This window comes from Anoplopoma fimbria, chromosome 21 (assembly GCF_027596085.1).
Source record: "Anoplopoma fimbria isolate UVic2021 breed Golden Eagle Sablefish chromosome 21, Afim_UVic_2022, whole genome shotgun sequence".
NCBI classification, from domain to species: domain Eukaryota; kingdom Metazoa; phylum Chordata; class Actinopteri; order Perciformes; family Anoplopomatidae; genus Anoplopoma; species Anoplopoma fimbria.
In genome coordinates this window covers 21207439-21230815 of record NC_072469.1, presented here as the reverse complement: position 1 = coordinate 21230815, position 23377 = coordinate 21207439, and the positions used below count along the sequence as shown (strand labels likewise).

The following is a 23377-nucleotide window of genomic DNA, read 5'->3' as shown; positions in this document are numbered from 1 at the left end:
ACTGAAAGTGCTGAATTTGTGCAATGGACATACACACACAAACCTCAATAGAAGGACACGCACAGCACTGTAATACATTACAGATCCAAACATTGAAGGGCCTGAGTCTGCAAAAACGCCCATAGTTTGCACAACAGCCCAAAACATCCTGCTGGGACAAGTAAAACAGCAGGAGAGCAGTCACTGGTACGCAGAAGCTATTATGCATTCATGGTTGCATTTCATGTTATCTGCTCTCCCAGACATAATCCTGCTCTGGGGAACCTACATAAGCATGATTATATGAGAAGAAACCCATTTAAATAAATATTAAAATTCAATTTAGTTGTTTTGCATATAGTAAAGAGTGCGAGAGCAAACAGGCAGGCAAAGTTTTGCTCTGCTGCTGAGACTGTCTACTCCTGTGTGTGTGTGGAAAATTAGTTCCCCTGAGAGCTCATTTAAAAGAAAGAGACAGAGACAGAGACAGAGACAGAGAAAGAGACAGAGAGAGAGAGAAAGAGACAGAGAGAGAGAGAGAGAGAGAGAGAGAGAGAGTGTGTGTGTGTGAGCTGTCTGACTGAAAAATAATCAGACAAGAGGAAGCTGGGAAACACTGGAGCAGAATACAGCTTAACCACGGGGCTTTTCCAGGGAAAACCAGGAGATCCCTGTTATATCTGACTCAGAGGAGAAAAATATGCTCTTAAACAATATAAAATGTTCCTAATTTGATGTTTTTATTCCTGATTGTTTTCTGAGAAGTATAATGTCAAAAGCCAACTGTCCTTAATTTAATATCACGGTTTCTAAGATGGATAGCAAGTCTCTAACTGACAGGAATTATTCATGACTTTAAGCCATGTTTACTGTTAATCTACTTATGTAAATAGAACCAAATTCCCACCAAAACTGTCCGTGTTTACAGTGAATTCCTGCTTCCACCCTCCTCCATCATGAATCAATAACATCTTCAACAGCTGATCTCAACGGAGCTTCCGCTGTTAGATAAAATGACTTAACCTGGCCATTGATGGGATCACAGGCCATTCGTACATCGATAACTCACAGTTCCTTCATGTAGGGTACGTGCAACACCTCCAGAGATGGAAGGGGAAGATTGATAGGATCTGTTTCTCACCTTTGATGTCCTTTCCAAAGCCCATGGAGGAGGTGACATTCTGGTCTTTGCTACTGGACTTTTCCTTCATCACGTCGTCGTCGCTGGACACGTCGCCGGGCGAGCCCATCTTTTTCTTCTTCCTCTTTTTGTGGCGTGGGGGCAGCTTTTTGGGGAAGGCAAACATGGGAAAGATGACCAGAAGCATGGCTACCGAACACAAGAGAAAGCCGCTCCACCTGACAGGAAGAGACAACAGTTGGGTTGTGAAGATAATTGAGATCACATTGATCATTGTAAGGGATCGGGCGATCCTACATGTGTGCATGTATATTTACCAGTTGCCAACAAAGCGGGGGTCACTCTGATCGATGTTGACTACGGTTTTGGGGTCGACGTAGAAGCCGATGAGGACGCCTCCGAGCAGGTAGCCAGCTGCTGGTCCCAGGGCTCCCATCACGTACATGACGGCTGGAAGAGACAGACAGAACCAATCAGAAACTTTAATAACATCAAATACTCTTTAAACTGCTCTCCTAACTGGAGCTACTATAAATCATTTGTACATTTTAAAAGAGCATGACGTCTAATTAACTACCATTATGAAAACAAGAATACAACAACACTTTGTTTTAAGAGCAAGTTTTTTTCCACTTTCCTCATTAATACTCTTAATGACCCACTGTTAACTGTGCCTGTTTAAATCAGACCTGTGGGGGCTGTTCATTACCACTGATGCAACGCCCACCACATTCAGAACACCTGCACTGAGAGCAGTGGGAACCCTCCACCAGCCTGAGGTCAGTTCTCAAAGCTCAAGAGGTCTTGCATTGACCTGAGGGCAGGCCTGCAGCTCTCGCACACACCAGCGAACGTCAGAGAGCGAGTGGGGTGAAACATTAGCCCTCGAGGGCTCTCAGGCCCTCACAGAGGTGAGCCAATCACAATGCGTCATTTTGCCGCAGGAAGGGAAAAACTCATTAAAGTTAGATAACCTTAGTTGGACAAGTGGAAAAACCTCCTGTGGACTTCCAGCAGGGACGAGAGTCAAAGCCATTTACTAGCCGTAATCAGGGGGCAATGTTTCTATAATTACACCTGGAACATTGCAGCTAGCCATCAGGGTGTGAGAGTGTGTGTTTGTATGTATGTGCTCTTTACGATGGATGTGTGTTTGTGCATATGCATTAAATGTTTCCGTGAATGACTCATCCACAAGTAGACTAAGTAGTTATCTTCAGTTTTCACTGGCAAGATGTCCACAAACCCCTCCGTCGCTGTGGCCACCCCTTCCAGACCGGAGGAACACCTCATATCTGCCAGATTACATAAGGAATGCATGCGCACACAAGCTTCTCCTTCATCGACAAACTTTGATCTTTTCAGAATTAAACCTCAAAAGCCATTTCCGCTGCCCTGCCAGCATTTGCGTAAAGCATCCCTACATCACAGGAGGATGGCATCTTTCGCTGCCCTCGTATTTTCATCCCAACACTTTGAGTGCTTTCAGACATGCACTGCTCCCTGGATGTGGCCAACAGAGCATTTGTTACCTCCTATAGTGCGGCTACAACAATGTACCAAAGCTCAAATCCTTATCTACGGTTCCTTTATTCATGACTACTTTAAACAAAACGATTGGGGAAAAGTGAAAGAGAGCAAGGTACTGATGAAAGAACGAAGGCCCTCCAACAAATCTTATCAGTCTAAATAGGTATGTCTATGTGGCAGTTTCATTCCTATAAATCTAGCAGACATGAATCCGTCTCTAAGCAGATGTCCTTCCCTCTTTTACGTCTCTGTCCCTCGCATATCATATTTCATAATTGTAACTGCACCATGTCTCATATCCTGCTGGCTGAGAGAGTCCATTCACTGTGGCAGTCAAACTGTTACTCAATGTAATTGGAGAAATGACCCACCAAAGACAAAAAAACAATTAATTATAGTTGGCAAGGACAGAGGTTTTATCTTATTATCTCCATCTTGAAATTCAAAAAAAGTTTGAAGTTGAAATCTATAAAGCACAGAACATAGTCCATAACAGAACGGCTGGCTGGCTATAAAGCCGACTGAGTACAAGGATGCGGGTGAGTCTGAACGGTTGGTATGCATCATTTTATAAACTGCAGAGCGTTTTAGATTCAAATCTCCTGCCTCTTGTTTTAGCTTTAGACCAGTGTGACTCTACAAAGTGAAGTTACGTAGATCTGAGCTGGTTAATGAAGACAATATGGACATGATCGTAGCGAGTGAATCAGGTGTGCGAGTGTCGGCTCCTGCTTTAAACCCAACAAGATTTGAAGCACGACTAGAACTAAAACAACTGCCACATAAATAATATTTAAAGAATGAATCATTCTCATTACCTCACCTTGCAGACTGCTGACCTTCCTATGCCTCAAATATAAACACCCCATCATTTAAACACACCCTGGCTTCAACCAGATACACCGGGCTCACCCAGATGTTCTCTCGTTAGGCAAAGGTTAGGCGCCAAGTATGCTCCTTTGGTTGCCCTCCAATCTCCATCATCCCTTTTTTTTGGTTTGTTTTTCAGGCCCCCGGGCGGGGACGGCCATATTTTATCCCCCTTGGGTGATTGCGTAAGCGCCCGTCCCGCCACTCCATCCATCACGTTAACGATGTTCTGCCCGATTTGGAGGACGGAGGGGGTCATAAACCGTGTCTGACTCGTCGCCCTACCCTGCCCGCTTTGGCACATAGCCATGATATTCAGGGATGAAGGGAATGGAGGGCTGCGGGCCGGGCTGAAGGGCGGCCAGGGCAGAGCCGTCATATTGAGGAATATGCTGGCACAGCAGCAGCGTTCCATCACACACACAAACGCACATGCTGTGCTCGCATACGTCAGTACAGCACAGGGGGGTTAACGGCGATGTTAAAACGCATGACACACCACGGGCTCCCAACACAATACACATTAACCAGCTGCACGTGAGGGACAATGCATGATGGGCTTCATATGGCTTCCTACGCGTGTGGAGGTAATGGATTAGGAGCTCTCCGTTGCGGTTATTGGCTTTTCACTGTTCCGTTATACAAAGTCAGCATTTTATCCATCTACGTGACCAGCCAGCCTGTCTTTCCATAAGTTTTGGTCATTTTGTGCTGACCTTGCTATACACAGGAGACATGCATAAAACAAATAAAAGAAATTGAGGATGAAGTCACAGAGCGCGCTAATGTTACAAGCAGAATCCCATATCAGCAACAAGACATTATTGGTTATTGCCGAGGAGCACCAATAACAACTCGGCGACTTTAACGTCATCCAAGGTCATCCAAGGTCCCTGACTGCACATTCAATGCACACACGGATGCTTGAAACGTGCATGCACATGGACATGTGACAGGGAGGAGGAATGGCATCAAGGGTAAGAATGGAGGAGGGATAAGGTTAGAGAGTTTTATAGTGCATCGTTGACCTCAATTTAGAGTTTCCGGTCCATTATTTTTGTGAGGGATGGACACGGCGGTGCCAGGAAGAGGCGATTTACTCAACAATATTCCATAAAGAGAAAGGCAATATAGTGGGATATAGAAGGAAATAAAATCTGATAAACTGAGAGAAAATTGTCCGGGAGACACAAAAGGAAGCGGACACAAAAGGAAAACAGATGAGGCAGGAAGAAACAGAGTGATGGAACATAAAGAAACAGAAGGAGGTAAAGGGAGAGGAGCTGGGCTGCAGTCTGTGGCGACTGATCCGGCTGTGTAACAGAGTGTAAAGCTTGCTCAGCAACATCCCTCTCATATGTAACCTTCAGGGACCGGCGGTGCCCTGTTGTCTCCACTCTGCCTCCTCCACACTCCGTAAGAGCTCTGCTCCTCCTGACTCTCTGTCTGTATTCATGAGCCGCACCGTCTCATTCAGAACTTGAAAAGAGAAGAATGGCGGCGGGGAGGCGTGAATCAGAGTAAAGATTACAGGAAGGGAAATGCCCAGGTGGCCGCTGATGCTTTTGAACTGGTGAAATTATGATTAACTGCAGATTAATTGTATCATAATGCGTTTCTGTTATCTCGCAATCCTTGGATACCAAGGCTGCAACTCATGACTTTTCATATTCAATTCATTTGACATTTTTTGGGGGATTGTTTTTAAAATGTCAGAATAAAGTGAAATGCTTGTCAAAATGTTCCACAGCCTGAGGTCAGATTGATTGTTTGCCAATACAGTCCAAATCTCTAAGATACTCAACTTAGAACTATACAAAACAAAAAAGCAGCATTTAAGAAAATGTACATTTTGGCATACTGTTTAATTGCTTACTCATTTCAGCTTTATGGTTAACTAATATTCAACACAGCTGATATTTTTACACTTTGACACCAGTCTATCAACGGGCAACTTCCCTTTCCTGAAACAACTTCTGCAAGAATTGCAAGGAACTCTGGGATACAAGGCACCCAGCTGCCTCAATAGTTGCCTTGGCTGTGAATGGAATTTCAGTCATAACAATAAAATGCCCCCCCACCCCCTCTAACTCTCCTGACCTTCTGTTCTCCTCACCCACCCCCTCACCCTCGAGACGCAGCCAGAGCGTCAAGAGGATGGAGGAGGGAAACGCAGGGCGACCGGACCTGATGAGGAAGCACGTTGCACCTGATGAAGCAGCTCCCTGGTGGCCAAACTCATTAGCACAGATTAATGATTTGATTTCATTAGGTTGGCAAAATAAAAAGATGCGACTTTCACTGCCTTGTCAGAACACCGCGGGGTTAAAAATGTGGAGGCTACAACCCACAAGACGAATCATCGGTGTCAGACTGCACTTTTATCACATCTGTAAGGCCACACTAGCTGAAATGGAATTGAGCACAATGTGTGTGTGTGTGTGTGTGTGTGTGTGTGTGTGTGTGTGTGTGTGTGTGTGTGTGTGTGTGTGTGTGTGTGTGTGTGTGTGTGTGTGTGTGTGTGTGTGTGTGTGTGTGTGTGCAGCAAGTCTCATTTGTTTTCAGATTGACTTCCCATCTTGTCACTTTTCTGCAATAAAACTTGCTGAGGTATGAGCCTGGCTCAGTAATCCTTCTTCTCTACCTCTCTGGCTGCAAACTTAGTTTCAATTAATTATGTAGCGCTCCACCTGGCTATTAGCCTACAACGCTCAGTCTGCCTCTAAACAAGCTACAATGGATTGCAGGCAGCAACACACCAACCTTCGATTTGTATTCAATGGGTTACGCCAGCTAATGAATCTCTAAAAGATGCAATCGTCTCCTCAGCATTATTCAAGAGTCATGTCGTGTTGATTTATGTAACATTATGCATCAGACATTACCTATTCACTCTGACACGGGATAATCAATTTCCACATCTGCTGTGCGACAGAAAGAAATCTAAATGAGCTATTCTGCTTTATTTAATAACGTCGTCTTTATGCGATATGTCAGAAGAAAATTCAGAATTCTGACGTACTGCACTGTACAGTCCAGCTCAATGCTCAAAGCTCTTTGAAAAGTGTAGCTGCAGGTGAAAGCTGCACGATTGATGATCTATGCGGCAGCGTCCGTTGAAAGAAAGAGCGAAAAAGAGAGGGACAGTGCTCCATGTATCCCTGTGTTACGGGGATCAATTCAGTCATGTGACCTTACCCCCTGAAAGACAAGAGGAGGGAAAAAAGACAATGAAATGGGGGAATGACAGCATTGTCATGGCAACTTGCTGACATAGCAGTGTCTTCTTACAAGTCCTAACCTTACAGTTTTACCCAGAGGGCATGCACGGGAAATGTGGCCTCACACAAATACACACAGTTGGACAAATGGCGTTAATGTGCCTTTGTTATCTGGATGACACCCATACACCACTTTAATGCAACCTTGTATATCACAAAGCATATATTCTCTAGATAGATTTCTGTGGACAGCTAGTGTGTTAATCCTCTCACGTTGCATCATGTTCTGTACTGAGCATCTCCAAGCACACCTGCTATTTTGATTCATACTGTATACTGTATGTGCAGCAGAACAAAGTGCAAACAGGCAGGGTGAAGAGGAATATAATAATATAATAGATCAGAGGGTGGGGTGATTAAAAAATACACGCTCAATCAACTGTCTCAGAGCTCTGAAATCATTGTGGCGCATGACAACAAACAGCTCAACAAATAAAATAAACTTGTTTTTACGAAATGATTTCGTTGTGTGGATGGTGCAGAGCAGCATGACGAGAAATCATAGCACCATGAATCTGCAGTCACAGGCTGATGGTGTCGGGGGGTTTTAACCGCAAAATTGGATTCAAATGAATTAAAACAAAAGTTTGGTGAAGCAGCTCTATGATCATTCTTCAAATGTGATACAGCAGCATTTGCACAGTAATGCATTTCAAGAATAAAACATCATTTTTTTTTTTTGTTGGAAAGGAAGAATCAATGAGCTCCAAAAATCCGATGTCTTGCATGAATTGCCAGCCAACCACTCTGATGCGTGTGGAAGTGTGTGCAGTTATTCTCTAGCAGCCTTGTGTCGTTTGTGTGTTTTAATGAAGGTAAACACGATGGATGGCCGTGCATAATGGCACTGTGCTGTCCTGTTGCCTTTAAATATCTGCAGGGACTCAAGGGACTTAAGGAGAAGCTTTCCATAAAGCAGTATAAAGCAGCTGTATACAAACGATAACATACAAATCTCTCAAATAGATTCATTGATTAATGCAGACTGATTTTAATGTTGTTTGTGCTTTCACCACATTCACATTATCATTTATAGCAGAGAGGAGTTGTATTTGCATGATTGTGATCCTGCATTAAGCTTCAGGTGAATAATGGAAAAAATGTTTATATGGGTACTCCTTTAAAGAATAAAGAAAGTCATGGAGGGAATGAGATGGAAATCAAGAGGGAGGATGTGAGAGGGTGGGAACAGAAAAAAGGCCGGGGGAAGGTACTAGCGGTAGGTGGAGGTGGTGGAAATGAATGCGAATGAAGTGTGATTCCCCCCCCCCAAAAAAGGTGTTGCAGTTTCCATCAAGAAATCGACAAACTACACTGCCTAATTCTAAGTCTGATATTCAGGCATAGACACATTATAATGGCCACATTAAAATGTGAACAAACAGGCTCACATAAGAAAAAAGGACATATTGTACAACAATAGGCACAGACTGATGGAAGCCAGACAAAGACTGTGTAGCCACACACAGCTCCAATATGGTATTAACATGTCAAGAAACAATTTTCTGCTATGAAGTGTTAAGCCGGCAGATATCCTCTCTCTTATATTAACATGCTGATTTAGCTTTGAAGTGGCGCAACAGCCTCGGCAGGCATACAAATATGCGTTTGCAATGTGTGTGCATACAATTGCCAGAAAACACTTTCAACTATAAAAGACAATATTTATTCCATTCTGAAAAAAAAACCTGCTTTCCTTTAACTGCAAGTGGTCCAACATGATGAAATTCAATCGCATTTAAGGGTAAAATAATATTATATAGTATGCTAATTTTGGTCTTAGTTGAATGCTCATGACATGGCCATATCACTTATGAGCACTTATTTCACTGTTGGATTATCAGACACGTGGTTTAAGGATTTAACTGAATGCTATACTATTCATTACAATTACCATAATGGCCAAAGAGGTGGGACTATAATATACTCATACATATATAATCTCTTGATAGTCATGTAACATTTAATAGTACAGTACTAGCAGTCAATGCAAGTCCTCAACAGTGCAGACATCCCAGAGGCAGAACAGTGGGAGGTGAAAGGATGAGATAAGGATGACATGTGGGCAGGATGTTGTGAATATTTTAATGGATCAAGTACAATAAAGAACTTTAATCCTGGTATGCAGGCAGTACAGACTGGTACAGATAGAGTCAAGACTTCATTAGCCCGACATGACTCCTAAGAACCGTACAAACAGCAACATCAAAGCCTCTCCGACTTGGGAATCTGCGTTCAGGCCACCCATCAGGCTTTTGAACCGCTTTACCTCCGGGCATTACTGTTGTAAGCCCCTTAAGCAAAAGTCATGACTGATCACAAGGGGCGCTGAGGACTTGATCAGCATCTTAAGTCTGCTTTTCCCAACCCTTCCCCCTCTTATGTTATACGTCTATACTCCAAACTATGACCCAGTGACCTCGTCTCTCATCCAGATGTTGTGAGGTGCATGAGTGAAGTTGTAGGAGTGAGACACAATAGGATGCATGAATCTACTATACATGCTACACTGGAAAAATAGGAATTTTGTCAAGAAAAGTCAGAAATTGTGTTCTCTCTTTTGTAATGGTTCATACCAAAGCTCTTCACTGCAGGATAGTAATGCCCAAAGCTATGTCATAGTACAAAGAAACACCAAACAGTACACTGGAATAAAATTTGCATGCAAGCTCACTTCCCTAAATCAAATATTTTGAAATTGAGAGAAAAGAGAATAGAAGGGTTTTCTTTATCTCAGAAGGAGGCTTCATGGCAGCCAGTCAGTGAGTCAACGCTTGATGCGTTTCCTCATCCCTTGATACAACGCATAACAAAAGCAATGTAGCAGAAAAGATGTGCATGAAGGAGATTATTAACTGTTTTAACCAGATACGAGTCAGAAAAAGTGGCTGTAGCAGTGAGCCTGATCAGTTGCAATGCAAGTTTCTAGCATGCAAGGCTTTCCTGAGGGAACCCAGTACAGCTTCTGTGTGCGTCACAAGGGTCACGGATCCTCACTCCGATGCAAAATGACCATTTTCTGCTGATTCTGATGCTGGCGTAAGGCTTCTGGACCTGCACTGACAGCAAAAGACCACAAATCTGCTGCTGCTGACTTCTGGCAGTATACGCTTAAGGGGCCGAGGGCTACGGTTCAATGCAAAGAAATCTAAATGTCAAATGGGCAAAGAATCGGGGAAAATGGTGATGGAAGGATAACCCCAAGAGGAACACACATCAGCCAGTCCTCAGCTGCCCACTCTTCTGTGCTGCATTAAACGTGTGACTGGGACTCTAAATCCATCCCTGTCGGATGGACAAATGCTCTGCTTTGGACAAAAGATTTAACTTCTTTTTCCTGGGTGACTGCTATGTACCAAGATATGATTTTATCATTTATTCCTACATGGTATTTCACCAGGAGTTTTCTGAGAGAGTGGGAAGGGAAGAGAGTGAAAAATCCCTTCTGGTATCAGAGTCTAATGTACGTCTCCTCACTAAATAAATAAATAAAAGTTTGAGTACAGACTAAATGCAAACCGTCTCTGACTATTTATCATTCTCAGTATTGTAAGAGCTGAACAAGCCTGTAGGAAACAGCACTGTATGTACTCGCTATTTTAAAAACATGAACAAGTGGAGATCGTTGATGTAATGTGATCTGATTTTACCGTCGTATTAAATTCAGTTCTCACCAGCTGACGGAAAGTCATTTTTTGTGAATGCTCTGCACAAAGAAATCCTACTTTGTTGTCAGTCAAGAGGAGAAAGGTTCTCGCCATCTATGCCGGCATTATTTATTAGACAGCTGGAAATCTATTTCACTCTCTCTTCCTCACAATCTGCCCGTGTGACAAGCCAATCAGACTTCACTTTCTAATATTTCTCAGATGTCTTTCACACACTGCCACATTGATTCAATCCTATTGCTCTATACTTAATTGTCTAATCCATCATGTTTTGTGGATTTTCCTCCTAATCCATCTTTCTTTGTGACTTTTAGTCCCTTTCCTTTTACAGAATTCGAGCAATTACACAATTTCTATTCGATCCTCGACTAATTGCTTCTAATGGAAGGGCGGTTTCATCAATTTTCACAATCAAAGCTCCTATTTTGACAAGTTTCGGGCAGTATCTTGCAAATTTACAGAACATGATGCACATGTAGGCTAACTGCCAGAAACAGAGAGTCCACTGTTGAGCTTTATTTTTGTTCTTCAGTTTCTGGACAAGCTGTTAAATTAACAAATTGCTGGTCTAGGTTAGGATTGGGCATCGGATTTGTGAGATTAAGGGGACAATCAAGGTTTATAAAAAGGCATTTCGAGGTGGAAATAGACCACACTGTAGCTTCACAGCTTCATCAAACAGTTGGAGTCATTGTGGAGAGGAACACTGGGCATTTACCTCCATCGGTTGACAGAAACATGTGCAATTATTATGCCTAAACTTGCTTCATTATCAACTATCAAACTGTTCGGGGTCCAGCCAATCTGAGGTGGTCCATACATTAGCTCGTGCCAAAACCCAGACTGGTGGAGCGCTGTCTCCAATATGTGTGTCTCCGCATACATAATGTTCCAGCATCTGAGAGGGAGGCAGATAATCTTTCAGCTGATGAGGGGCCATGAAAGGGGCATCTGGGCCGGGGGGTGCAACCACATTATACTTAAGGCACTGCTGTGTGTGTGTGTGTGTGTGTGTGTGTGTGTGTGTGTGTGTGTGTGTGTGTGTGTGTGTGTGTGTGTGTGTGTGTGTGTGTGTGCATTCGACTAGTGAGTAAGGGGCTTAGGTGTTATGCCAAAAGCTTGCACCTGCAGCTTTTCAGCCTCTCTCATTCAGACATGGTGCAGCATTCTGGTTCATAGTGCTAAACCTCATCTTTGGCCAGAGCCAGGAATTTGGCCGATTCATCAGTACATCTTATTCTGTCCAATTGCAGCACCAGCTACACCTCAAGAGGAAAAATAAACCAGAAAGGATGATGGTTCCATTCTAAACACATCAGCTCATGCCTTGCCTTCAAGAAATCATAACAACATATCAGAGATATCAAGGCATATTCTTAATCATATTTAGAACAGCCTTTTTAATTCATGTATGTGTGTCCTGTGTGAGCTTCGTTCCCTTGGCAACAGTGAGAAAATTGTTTTCCCTGGTGTCTTAAAGGATAAAAGGATAAAAGTCTAAAAGAATATTAATAGCTGAGCTTATGTGATCTTAACCGTTAAGCTAAAATACTTTAATTACTGTCTGTGTGAATATAATTACTGTGGCCGAACACACAGCAGATGGAGGGACTTCATAGCACAGCCCTGCTTTCATTCATACCGTTTTAGTGTTAATGCAGGTCAGAAAAGACCTGTCCTGCAGCAGAGGTGCCTCCTACACACTGTGACAGAAGTGTATGGAGCCAGTCTCGACGTCGATGGGTCACAATTCTCTGCAGTCTCTTCACACAGGCACAGACGTTCAAATGCCACTGCATGCTTGCAGGAAAACCAACACAAAACCCTTTCCTCCTGCAAACACTTGTGCTTACTGCCTACAACCCCCGACGCCCCAAACCTCACCCACCCCCAACTGCACACACACACACACACACACACACACACACACACACACACACACACACACACACACACACACACACACACACACACACACACACACACACACACACACACACACACACACACACACACACACACACACACACACACACACACACACACACACACACGTATACACCACTTCCAGCTCTAAACAGCTGCTCTCTCAACATTCGCACTTCCTCAACGGTCTTCCAACAACTAGGCCCCCTAAAATGTAAAAACACACAGCTACAGGAACAAAAGCCTGACAGAAAATTTGCATTAAACTAGCAGGCTTTTATTTTAAATGATCACAGTACCTGTACTAGTATATAAAGCGTTGTTACTCTACCGTGTAAAACTAAAACTTTTCTACCAAACAATCCCACAATAATGACCAAACTAAGGTCAGCTAACATAAGTGGATGACTCTTGTCAAAACACTGTCCGTCCAATGAGCCGTATCGCCGTTACATGTTAGCCCATTAGCCGGAGTTATATAATGCACAACCAGCTTAACGCTACATTTAGTGGAATAACAGAGCTTGGCAGAAGAACGTGCACAGTTGAAATTCGCCCCGGTCCGTGCGCCTGTCAGGCTACATTTCCTGGTCTTACTGCATTACTTTTCAACGCGTCTGTATTCGTCCGAGTGTGCACGTGTGTTTGCAGCAGCGACCCCATAGGGTGAGGTCAGAAAACATTTAGTGCCATCCATCTCCCTCACAGTGGGCTCCTGTCCCTCCAGGAGGCTCAATAACATGTGCAGCCAGGACACTAGAGAAACAGCTGAAGGTCAGAAGAGGACAAAAAAAAAGGCCAAGCAAACAAACAACCAGTGAATAAAAATATGAATGAATTAAACACATTTTGTGAAATAAATTCTTTAGATGTCTCACCAATGTTGCTGTAGTTAGCAAATCTGCTTGGATGTCAATGTCGAGGACAGTATCCTAATATTTGTGAACAATAGTACAGTTTTTTTGTGCTCAACATATTCTTACACTTATTTAAATAGAGTTAATACCAGCTGCCCTTCCTCCATCTTTGCAGCAAAGGGGTCAGGGAGAACAATGGCCTCTCCACTGCTCTGAGGGCAGAACACTAGGATTATTATTTTTATTTTCTTCATTTCTGTAAGAAAATAACACTCTCAACAACTCCCTAAAGGCTGAACTAACTTGGAGGGCGGACTGAGCTGAGCAGATAAGATGAGGCACAGAAGGGAATATAATTGAGCTTGACGTGGATGTACAGGCCGTGACTGTTCACTGTATGAAACTGTTTGATCCAGAGAGAGTTGATGCAGGTCAGATATGTCCAATCCCATAGAAGCTCAGTTTCTGCCTTTTTGGGAATCTAGTGCTTGATAGGAACAGTATTTTCTGCTCCAATAGCAATCATAGGACATACTGCACCCTGGCAACAGATAAACATCTGGTAATTATGGACAACAACTAATTTCCTGACTGGACACGACAGGCAAAGGACGGGCATGTTTCTCTTCACAATGCTGATTAGTTTAATCAGAGAAAATAATACACAGAGAGGCCGCGGGTTTTTGAGTGATTTCAGCCAGTAGAGACGAAATGATAAAGGACATCTTAAGTGGAGTGGACTCTTTTTTTTTTTTTTTTTTTTTTAGAGGCCATAAAACATGTCGAAACGGATGTGACAGCTCAGGGGACATAAATAAGTATAAAAGCTATCCATCTAGACAGGAAATATAAAGTGAGATATAAAAATATAAAGCTTCTTGCAAGTAGAGATGTCACATTATGATATGTTATAACTTGGATGTTTCTTTTGTGAATGAGGTACTGTATTTAATCCAAATTGACCGACATGGTTCAGATAATTATGTAATCCTTCCAAGACGCTCAATAATTATGATTCAAGGCTTCGTGGGTGGGGAGGAAGTTTAGTATTTACTAAAGAACATCTGGTCAAAACACATAAATCACTTAACCATAACATTAAAAATCAGTCTGAAAATCTAAATCTAAATCTGAATCATATTTTATTTTCCAAGCAGATTTCTAATGTGTAAATGTCCAAAAACACATGAGAGGAAAACATACACCTACAGTGTTTCTATGCAGTCACAATTAAACCACCTCAAAAGCTATTTGGGGGCATTATTTCATTTTAACCCCAGCCAACGAGAGCCAGGGATCAAGGCATATTTGGCAGAACAACATGAACCAAAGAGCCAGCGGGGAACAAAGAAAACTAAAATATCATTTCTTTCTCCGAATAGCTGAAAACAAAAGGTTTCTCAGAATTCCTGTGATCACAAAAACCTCTTGTGGCATTTCCCCAGGAACCTTCCCACACTGTCAAAACAACTCGGCCACAACACTGAAACATGCCCAGAAGTCATCGGCCAATGAGGCGATCACTGTACTACAGTTTGTTACGGTTAAGACCCCTGCCTCTGGAAACAAACGCACTCCCACGCTCGACTGAACGTTCTCTGCCTCATTCCATCACTCCTACTCTTACTGCCGACTGATTAAAAGACAAATTGTGCAGGTTGGTGGAGAGGATAAAAAAAAAAACACAAAAGGATTTTGAAGCACAGACAGAGTTATTAGTGGCACAGGATCAGCCTCAGAGGGGTCAGCGGTTCACAGGGGAGTCATAATAGTAGTAGTGGTCAGAGCTGGCAGCCCTGCAGTGTGCAGCTAAAAAGGTCGCCTGCTGCTGAGTAACCCGAGGGACTGTGTGAACAACAGGAACACAGCGATATTTAAAACTTCCTTGAGGATGAGCCAAGGGGACGGTGATGAAACAGCCTTCTTTAAATATGCGTGCCAGCCTCAGACGGGGCCCAAACGTGTACCCTAACAGATCCTGAAATGTGATCTGTCAGCAGCCTGGCGGGGTCAGAGAGAGCAGCGGGGAGAAGGCAGCTCCCCCGAGGGACTTGTGTGTTTGCTTCTGTGTGTGTGTGTGTGTGTGTGTGTGTGTGTGTGTGTGTGTGTGTGTGTGTGTGTGTGTGTGTGTTTGTGTGTGTGTGTGTGTGTGTGTGTGTGTGCGCACAATCTGCATTTGCTTTGGCTGCTAGGCAGAATAGGACAAACGAGAAGCAAAAAAAAAAAGAGTGAGCACCGAAAGGGACGTGTCGGGACTGTGACTGATAATACCTGCACAAAGTCCCCAAAAATGAAATCACAGTGAGGTATGACTGTGAACTTACTTTTCATTCCTGTAGTATTTTCTCTCTAATCTGGAGGGGGGAGGACACACATTGCACGCACACCCACACACACTTCAGGAGAGAGACTGAGAGCAACTGTTCTTTCTAAATTTGTCAGAGGGAGAGAGCAGAGAACACACCCCTTGTGCTTATGCGTGCGTGTGTGTGCGTGTGTTTATAAGAGAGTGCAGACAAGACCAGTCTTCAAGCCGTCCCTGCGGGTGTTAAAGCTCCTCTCTTCCTTAATTGGGCACCACCTCGTCTCCTCCTCTTTAGTAAAAAAAAGACAGCCTTCTACAGCCCCACTATGTCAGGCAGGCCTCCGTCAGATGTCTTGGGGTTTCATGAGTATCTAATAGAACATTAATAATGCACACAAGCAGCAATAACACTCACGAGTGTGTTAGTTTCGGAGGCATCTGCACTACGAACTAGTTAATGTAGAGGCAGTGGGACTTTGTAGGGCAGGAGGAATCAATTAACCTTATCCTGCGTGTAGAGAGGGCAGCTGCATGTATATTTGTATGCAAACAGGCTGCATAGAAGAGACAATAAAAAGGTTATTAAAAAAAACATTGTGCATAAACAAAGGGTTATATCTTTGCTGCAAACTGATTTAAAAACACCTCCTCTGGAAGGTGGTGTGGACACGCAGACAGCAATCTAATCAGAGATGACTCCTCCATTCACCCCAAATCAATAAGAGCTCCTCAGCATCATTAGCTTGTAAATCACAGAGGTTGTCGTCGTCGTCCCCCCCCCCTCATAGCTGGAGGTCACAGCCACTGTCCAAAGCTTGTAATGGACCAACAATTCAATGAGGAGCATTTAGATTATTGTTGGTTTAGATCGGTGGGTCATTTCGTTGCCAAATCAGATGGAGATGGTGAAACAGTGTTAGAGATTGGAGGCAACCGTAAACAGCAGAGACAACAAATCAAGAACTAAAGCCGGGTGTTGTTTCAAATGAAGCTTGTTTCTCGTTTACTGCAGAATTGTTACTCAACTGGAGAACAGAAACCTCATCGAATGCAACGAGCCACCTTCATACAAGATGGAGTAGCTCCTCAGAGAATGGCAAAGACAAACGTTCACCATAGTAACGCCGAGAATGCCATGTTGTTAATCTGTCAGAGCAGAAAGAGAGAAAAGACTGAGGAGAGAGGCAGAAATGTGCACACTCGAGCTCACAGTTTTTGTCCTTATGCTCTGTAGAGGAGCGCTATAAAACCACTAAAACCAGATACACATGGCCAAATAATCTACACCCTCATTCCACCGTTTGTTAAAGTAGAGTAAAAGAGGTAAAGTTCAGATGCTGTGCCCGTTACATTACCATAGTGACGTGGGGCCTGAGCTGGGAAATGGGGTGACAGGTCAGAGGGAATGCCCTAATGTGTATGCATGCATACACAAAGATAACATCCTGACACACATGCACACACACACACACACACACAATCCACTCTCTTTCTCTTCCTCCAAGAGCACCAGAAGTACCCTCATTGTAAACCGCATTGTCCTACAAAAGCCAGCAGCTCCTCCCCTCTGAGCCAGTGTAAATTGAGAAGGGGTTTACATTAATGGGTGTGTGGGGGGAAAAAAGCATCTCAAGGTAATTTTGGTGGGGAAGCCGCCTTGAGATATGGGTAGCCTATATCCCCACAAAATTAGAATTGGAAAATATGAAAATGGCTTGATAGATTTGTGGGTGATCAGGTTTGGAAGTGCTCCATTTTCCTTTCTTGTAGGGAGAAAGAGGACGGGTAGAGGTTAAAAGGACACATTTTAATGTTAAGCCTTACACTTGCCAAACAATATGCTTTTTTTCTGGAGGTGAAATAAAGAATCATCTTGTGTAAAAGGTAGATTTGATTCAAACTAACATGACAAGCCAGCACCACCTGGACTTTCATGCACCAAATACCAGAACAAGCCTCAGAGAATGTCAAAGATAAAAAATGTACTCAAAACACCTGGATGATAAGACTGAAGCCCAGTTACCATGGCTTTTGGGAGTATCTGCTATACAATCAAGCACATTCCCCCCACTTATCCACACCCTCTGACATGTTGGAACATGTCTGTTTCTCCAAAACAGCTTATCCCTCAGAGACCCTTCTGAAAAAAGCCATCAAGGTCAGTACATCCATACATGGGGACATCTGATGACAAAGATGATGATGATGATGAGCCTTAAGAACCCTGATGCATTTGCTCTGCAATGCCTTGCCGAGGTGAGGGCACAGTAAGTCTGTGTTTGGGATGTTTACTCCTTGTTTTCCTGCCTGGTTCAATAGCTATGCTGCATTGGCTCCCTGTGACGCAGGGACCTGATCAATTCTGGGTCTCAGGGGCAGCGGAGCGGGCAGGGAAAGCACTCGACAGAGAATATGCTTCACAGGGTGTGTAATGTTGTGATCAAGGGCTAGCGTCAGCACCGTGGCTAATGCTGTGCAACCATCTCAAGGTTGTTTTCTGTCCAACATGGTGCATGCATGGCTCCTCACGCAAGACAAAAGAAGGACAAAAAAATACAGCTCGTACTGCGAATGGATCTGTGATGGATCAATTGAAAGATAAAAGCGACAATAATTACAAATCTTTAAATCGTTCAAGATCTTTATCGAGCAAAAATGCAAACATTCAGTGGACATTTTTCACTATTTTCTCTCATTTTGTAGTGTGATCTAAAATATAAATCAATAGATGAACTAATGATGAAAACAATCATTAGCTTAAGCCCTACTCAGCGGGAAAGTGACCATCTGTGTAACGACACCAGATTGAGGAGTGCCCCATGCCCCAATAACCCAACGACAGGCAGACAAGAACCATAACTCCTCTATGAGCTATGTACAGTATGTGGTATGGATGTATGTTCCAATCACTCTGAGCCAAACCATTAAGGCCAGCAAAGCCCCAGCATACCAGATAAATGACTGAATACCTGGGAAGAAATGTACAAATGATTTGGAAGGAACACAACGGACAATCCGCTCAAACTTAAATACAACACAAACTGATCTTCTCTTGATTAACATCAAAGCATGTTGCTTTACTGCTGCCAGCCTTCTGTGCGCGCACACACACAACTGAGGGGACACACACACACGCACACACACGCACACAGTACAGGACCATTAATCATAAGCAACCCAGTTCTGCTTCTCGTCCCACACTCCTCTCTTGTGCTTCTGGCCCAGGGTTGACTTTGCAGTGTCTGTATTTACTTCAGTGTGGTGCAGAGGTTGCATGCCGCGGAGATTATACCAAAAGGACAGAGGGCTGCTGGGGTGAGTGCATTCGGTTGAACTCTGGAGGTATTCATACATGCACATACCCTCCAGGTTAACATAAGCAAGACCAAACCATCTTCGGAATCTATCAAAAGGCAAACATCCAATTCATTAATAGTGGGGATAAAATCAGCTGTGATAATTGACACCAATTGTGTTAGAGACCAGTAACTGTGTAACCCAAAGGCTCTGCGTCCTTCAAGTCACACACCAGAGCTGCATAGTTTGAACTGCGGAGCAAAACTAGTGAGGATGATGTAGTCTAAAAAAAGTAACAATATTCATTCACTTCTTAGAAATATCAGTCAATAAAATGAATTACAGGACATCTTACCCAAGTAGAGAGATGCATTTTCTTTCTTCACGTTGTCGTCCAGGTAGGTGGGCCCCAGGGTGTAGATTGGCGTTGACCCCATGCCCACCAGTATCTGGGCGCAGATGAACAGAGTCACGTACAGGTTGTGCTCATTGCCTTCCTGGTCACGAGGGCACGATGCAACATCGAGCTCACGCCCGCTGCCGTTGCCACTCTGACAGAGGCCTTCGTTGCCAATCGATGAGTTCATCTCCTGGATCTGGTAGGGCGGTGAGATAAAGTGGGGAAGGGAAAACAACGCTGCCCCTATGGCGATGACCACACCACCCACAGCCAACCAGCGCGGCCTTTGACCCCTGCCGCCAAAGTAGGAGATGAAGACCACCACCAGCAAGCTGCCGATGTCGAAGCAGCTGACCAGCAGGCCGGACTCAGAGCTGCGCAGACTGTAGCGCTTCTCGATGGTGGTGATGACGCTGCTCAGGTAGCCCGAAACCATCAGGGACTGAATGAAGGTCAGGTAGCACATGCAGAACAGGAAGCAGCGGGAGTCCCTCAGGATCGCCCGGGCATACTTCCTGACCGGGATGTGGATAAGGCGGGTGAGAGAGGAACCAAGTTTTTTACCCCCAGAGCCGGCGGCCCTGTGGCCCTCCACGGGTAAAGAGCTACTGAGTCCCACAATGCTGGAGGCAGAGGGGGAGAAGTCCGTCCTGGAGGAGGGAGTCTCTGCCTGGCTGGATTCTGGGGTTTTCGGCTGGAGCTCGACGCCCTCCTCCACGGCCACGCAGGTGTGGGTGGTGTTGACCAGTCGAAGCCCTTCAGCCTTTGGATCCGACTGACAGGGTCCATTCAGGATGGGTAAACTTTTGGACTTGAAGCAGGTCTCTGGGTCCATATACTGGTCCTGGAGGTCAAGGATCTCCAGAGACTCGGAGAGATCGCTCCCTGTTTCATCGTTGTCCGATGAGGTCATGGTGCAGCTGGAGATGCAGCTTCTGTTGGCTCCTGGCTGTGCTGAAGAGTCAGTCAGTATCTACCGCCACATGAGGACACAGTGGATCTGCTGCTAGAGAGAAATACTCTGCCCTGCCAGTGGGACTGGGTCGGCCTGAACCCCTCTAGTTATGAGCATGTTTAATCCACATATCTATTTACAGCAGCTGTTCTCTGTAACAAAGTTAGTGCCCAAATATTCGTACAAGCCAATGGTGATATCTTGACTGAATACAGAAGAACATCAGCTTAACACTTAAGAATATTGTCTATGGACTGAATAGTTTTGAATAAATAGCTTATAAGAATACAAAATGATCATATACAGATTACAAAAAGGTGCTGTCTTTACAATGTTCCCCAAATTAGGATTCCATGTGGATGTTGTGTTGATTTTATGGCTCTTTGTTTGATTCATTTTGCGTAGCCTTTGTCCCATAGATGTGCAGCATCCTATTAGAAGAAAAAACAAACAATAAAGGGAAAAAAACATTAAATTAAAATATATATAAACATATTTCTAAAAAAAAAAGTAGACTTTAAATAATAAAGCTTGCAAAAATACAACCCCTTTCACTTCTGGCATTATGGTAATGTGTCCAGCCTGGATTAGACTGGTTACATTGTTACACACATCACATCAAAAACACGTTCTACACGGACGAGCATGCACATACACAGGTGTGACGGTGTGGCAGCGGGGACGAGCTTTTCCTTTGTCAAAACCAGAAACACATGTAGAGAACAAAAGACCATGCTGGCCACAGACACAGTCATGACTTTGAAAAGAAATCAAACCCTGAGACATGTGTGATGTTAAGCAGACAGTAAGTCTGAGTAAGTTATTTGATGGATAGGTTGTGTGAGAGGCTGTCATACTCACAGGACAGAGGGAGGTAGCCTGTTGTTCCCACGGAGCGACCAGTGAATGAAATGTGTTTGATGCGGATGGCTGCTGCTGGTGGGCAAAATGCTGCCTTCACGGGCTGTCGGAAATGTGTAAAATAAAGAGATCCAAGCACAAATAAATTGCTATTTATTGGTGCTTGGATATATTCGCTTATAATATTAGTACATACAAAGAAATGTGATATAAATGATGATAATAATAATAATAATAATAATAAATTTTATTTATAATGCACTTTATATTCAAGAATCTCAAAGTGCTATTATTATTATTATTATTATTATTATTATAAAAACAGAAAAACAAGAATACAAAGCAGTAAACAAACAAAAGCATATGCATGATTGTATTAAGTCATTTGGTTGACACGTTTGTTTGTTTATTATTGATATTATTCATGCGGATTTACCCATACTCTTTTTCAATTCTATTCAATTTATTTTGTATAGCCCAGAATCACAAATTACAAATTTGCTTTACAATCTGTGCACATGTTACATCCTCTGTCCTTACACCCTCACATTCACAGGAAAAACAGAATGCAATAGATGTCATGTGTACAGAATGAACAGCATAACAGAGATACAACACATTCAATGTATATGACATAAATGATTCATATAATAAGACTACTTATAATAACAGCAGCAATTATTACAGTAGAATTATAGCCATGAAAATAGGGATAGTAATGTGACTAATAATAGTCTTCTCAAGTCTATAACACAAAGTAGCTCTGTGATACTTTTAGCCTAAAATGTAAAAAGAAAAATCACCAACACACACAGCTAGGTCACATCTTGGCTTGTGTTGTTTTTTTTACCAGACACACAACGATATGATAACTCTTATTTGGCAAACTCCAAGATCCACTGAAACCCAACGAGGTGATTGGAACTTGAACGCAGCGTGCAAACGTGTGTGTGGATTATTTTTCTGGGATTTGTAGTTCTTAACGTGCCTTGTCTTATTAACGTTACATGTAACAACTGGGAGGAGTAACAGCGACTCTTTGAGACATGACATGTTTGGAAATACTAATGCATTCATGTTTTCATTCGTTCATTTCAACCAGCATGCTTTTCGGCCCATATGGTGGCTTGTTAAGTGCATCTGGGCAGTATGGGACCTTTACTGACCCTGCAGTGATGGTAGAAAGCACAAATGCAATGTTTAAAAAAAAAAAGAGAATGAGAGAGTTTCATGTAGAGTCTACATGAAACTCTCTCATTCTCTTTTATTTTTATTTATTTATGTATTATTTATAATTTTTATTTCATTTATTTCATAATTAATGTTGTTTTATAGGCAATACTCTATAGGCCTTGTTAGTTCCAGGTTCAATATGTGCACTAAGGTTCTTTCAATAAGTTTTCAATAAACGTTGAACCCATCTGGCCCTTGACTTGTATCAATTTCTTTATTTCGGCCCACTGTGTATTTGAGTTTGACACCCCTGATGTAGACAGACTGTCTCTGGCAGTCTCTTTGACACAATGAATTTTAATAAAACATCTTGTGAAGTCAGTTTATTTTTTGGACGGAATATTACCGCTCACTCTTCGATTAAAAGTACTTCAACTGATATATTAAATTACATTTAATATTGCACTGAGGGGAATCCCAATTGTAACCCAACAACTCTCTCTGTCTTGGATGGATATATTTTCTACACATTGTAAAAGCTGACACTCATCTTGAAATATATTCAATTTGCACATGAACCATACATAATCACCATAATGTAACTCTTATAAAGACTTGTCTTGAGGAGGATAAAATGACTGTTGTCTTTCATTCCGATGGCCATTGCAACATTACTGAGTACATTTATAAGGTAAAAATCATAATATTGTTAGATATAAATAAATGTATTGATTCTCTATCTGTCTAAGTAAAAACATTTGACACTATATTTTATTTTTGAAAAGTAAAATACCACAGAATGGAGATTAATTGAAAAACGTTGTTGCAGACAGAAAATTAACTTGCACCTTTTTTTGTAGAGAGGTAGTTGACTCCTAGTGCCTGTCAGAGGGATGGATGACTTTCTCCAAGGTCATTAATTCATTTCCTGGACTGGGTATGTGGGTGATCAATCCCGCTCCTCCTCCTCCGCTCCTCATTCTGATGCTCTTTGGTTCCTCCTTGGAGGAATACAATTTGAACGAAGCCTGAATGTCAAATCTCTGCTTCACTACGCAGAATTGGTTCATGTGAGAGCAAATGTCACTTATTTTAAACTAAACTGACACACGAGCTTAGCTTTTATTCCCCAAA

The 23377-nt window shown here is 42.9% G+C and overlaps 1 protein-coding gene across 1 annotated transcript in view; it reads right to left on the bottom strand.

Annotated features, from left to right (window-relative positions):
- The window catches only part of LOC129110999 (solute carrier organic anion transporter family member 5A1), a 35093-nt gene extending 13924 nt beyond the window's left edge, over positions 1 to 21169 (bottom strand). The window contains exons 1-4 of the mRNA XM_054623286.1: positions 21071 to 21169; positions 19210 to 20640; positions 1438 to 1570; positions 1121 to 1338 (exon numbers count right to left, since the gene is read on the bottom strand). Coding sequence (XP_054479261.1) covers positions 1121 to 1338; positions 1438 to 1570; positions 19210 to 20167 — 1309 coding nt within the window. The 5' untranslated portion in view covers positions 20168 to 20640; positions 21071 to 21169. The remainder of the gene's footprint in view (positions 1 to 1120; positions 1339 to 1437; positions 1571 to 19209; positions 20641 to 21070) is intronic.
- Positions 21170 to 23377: the final 2208 nt, after the last annotated feature.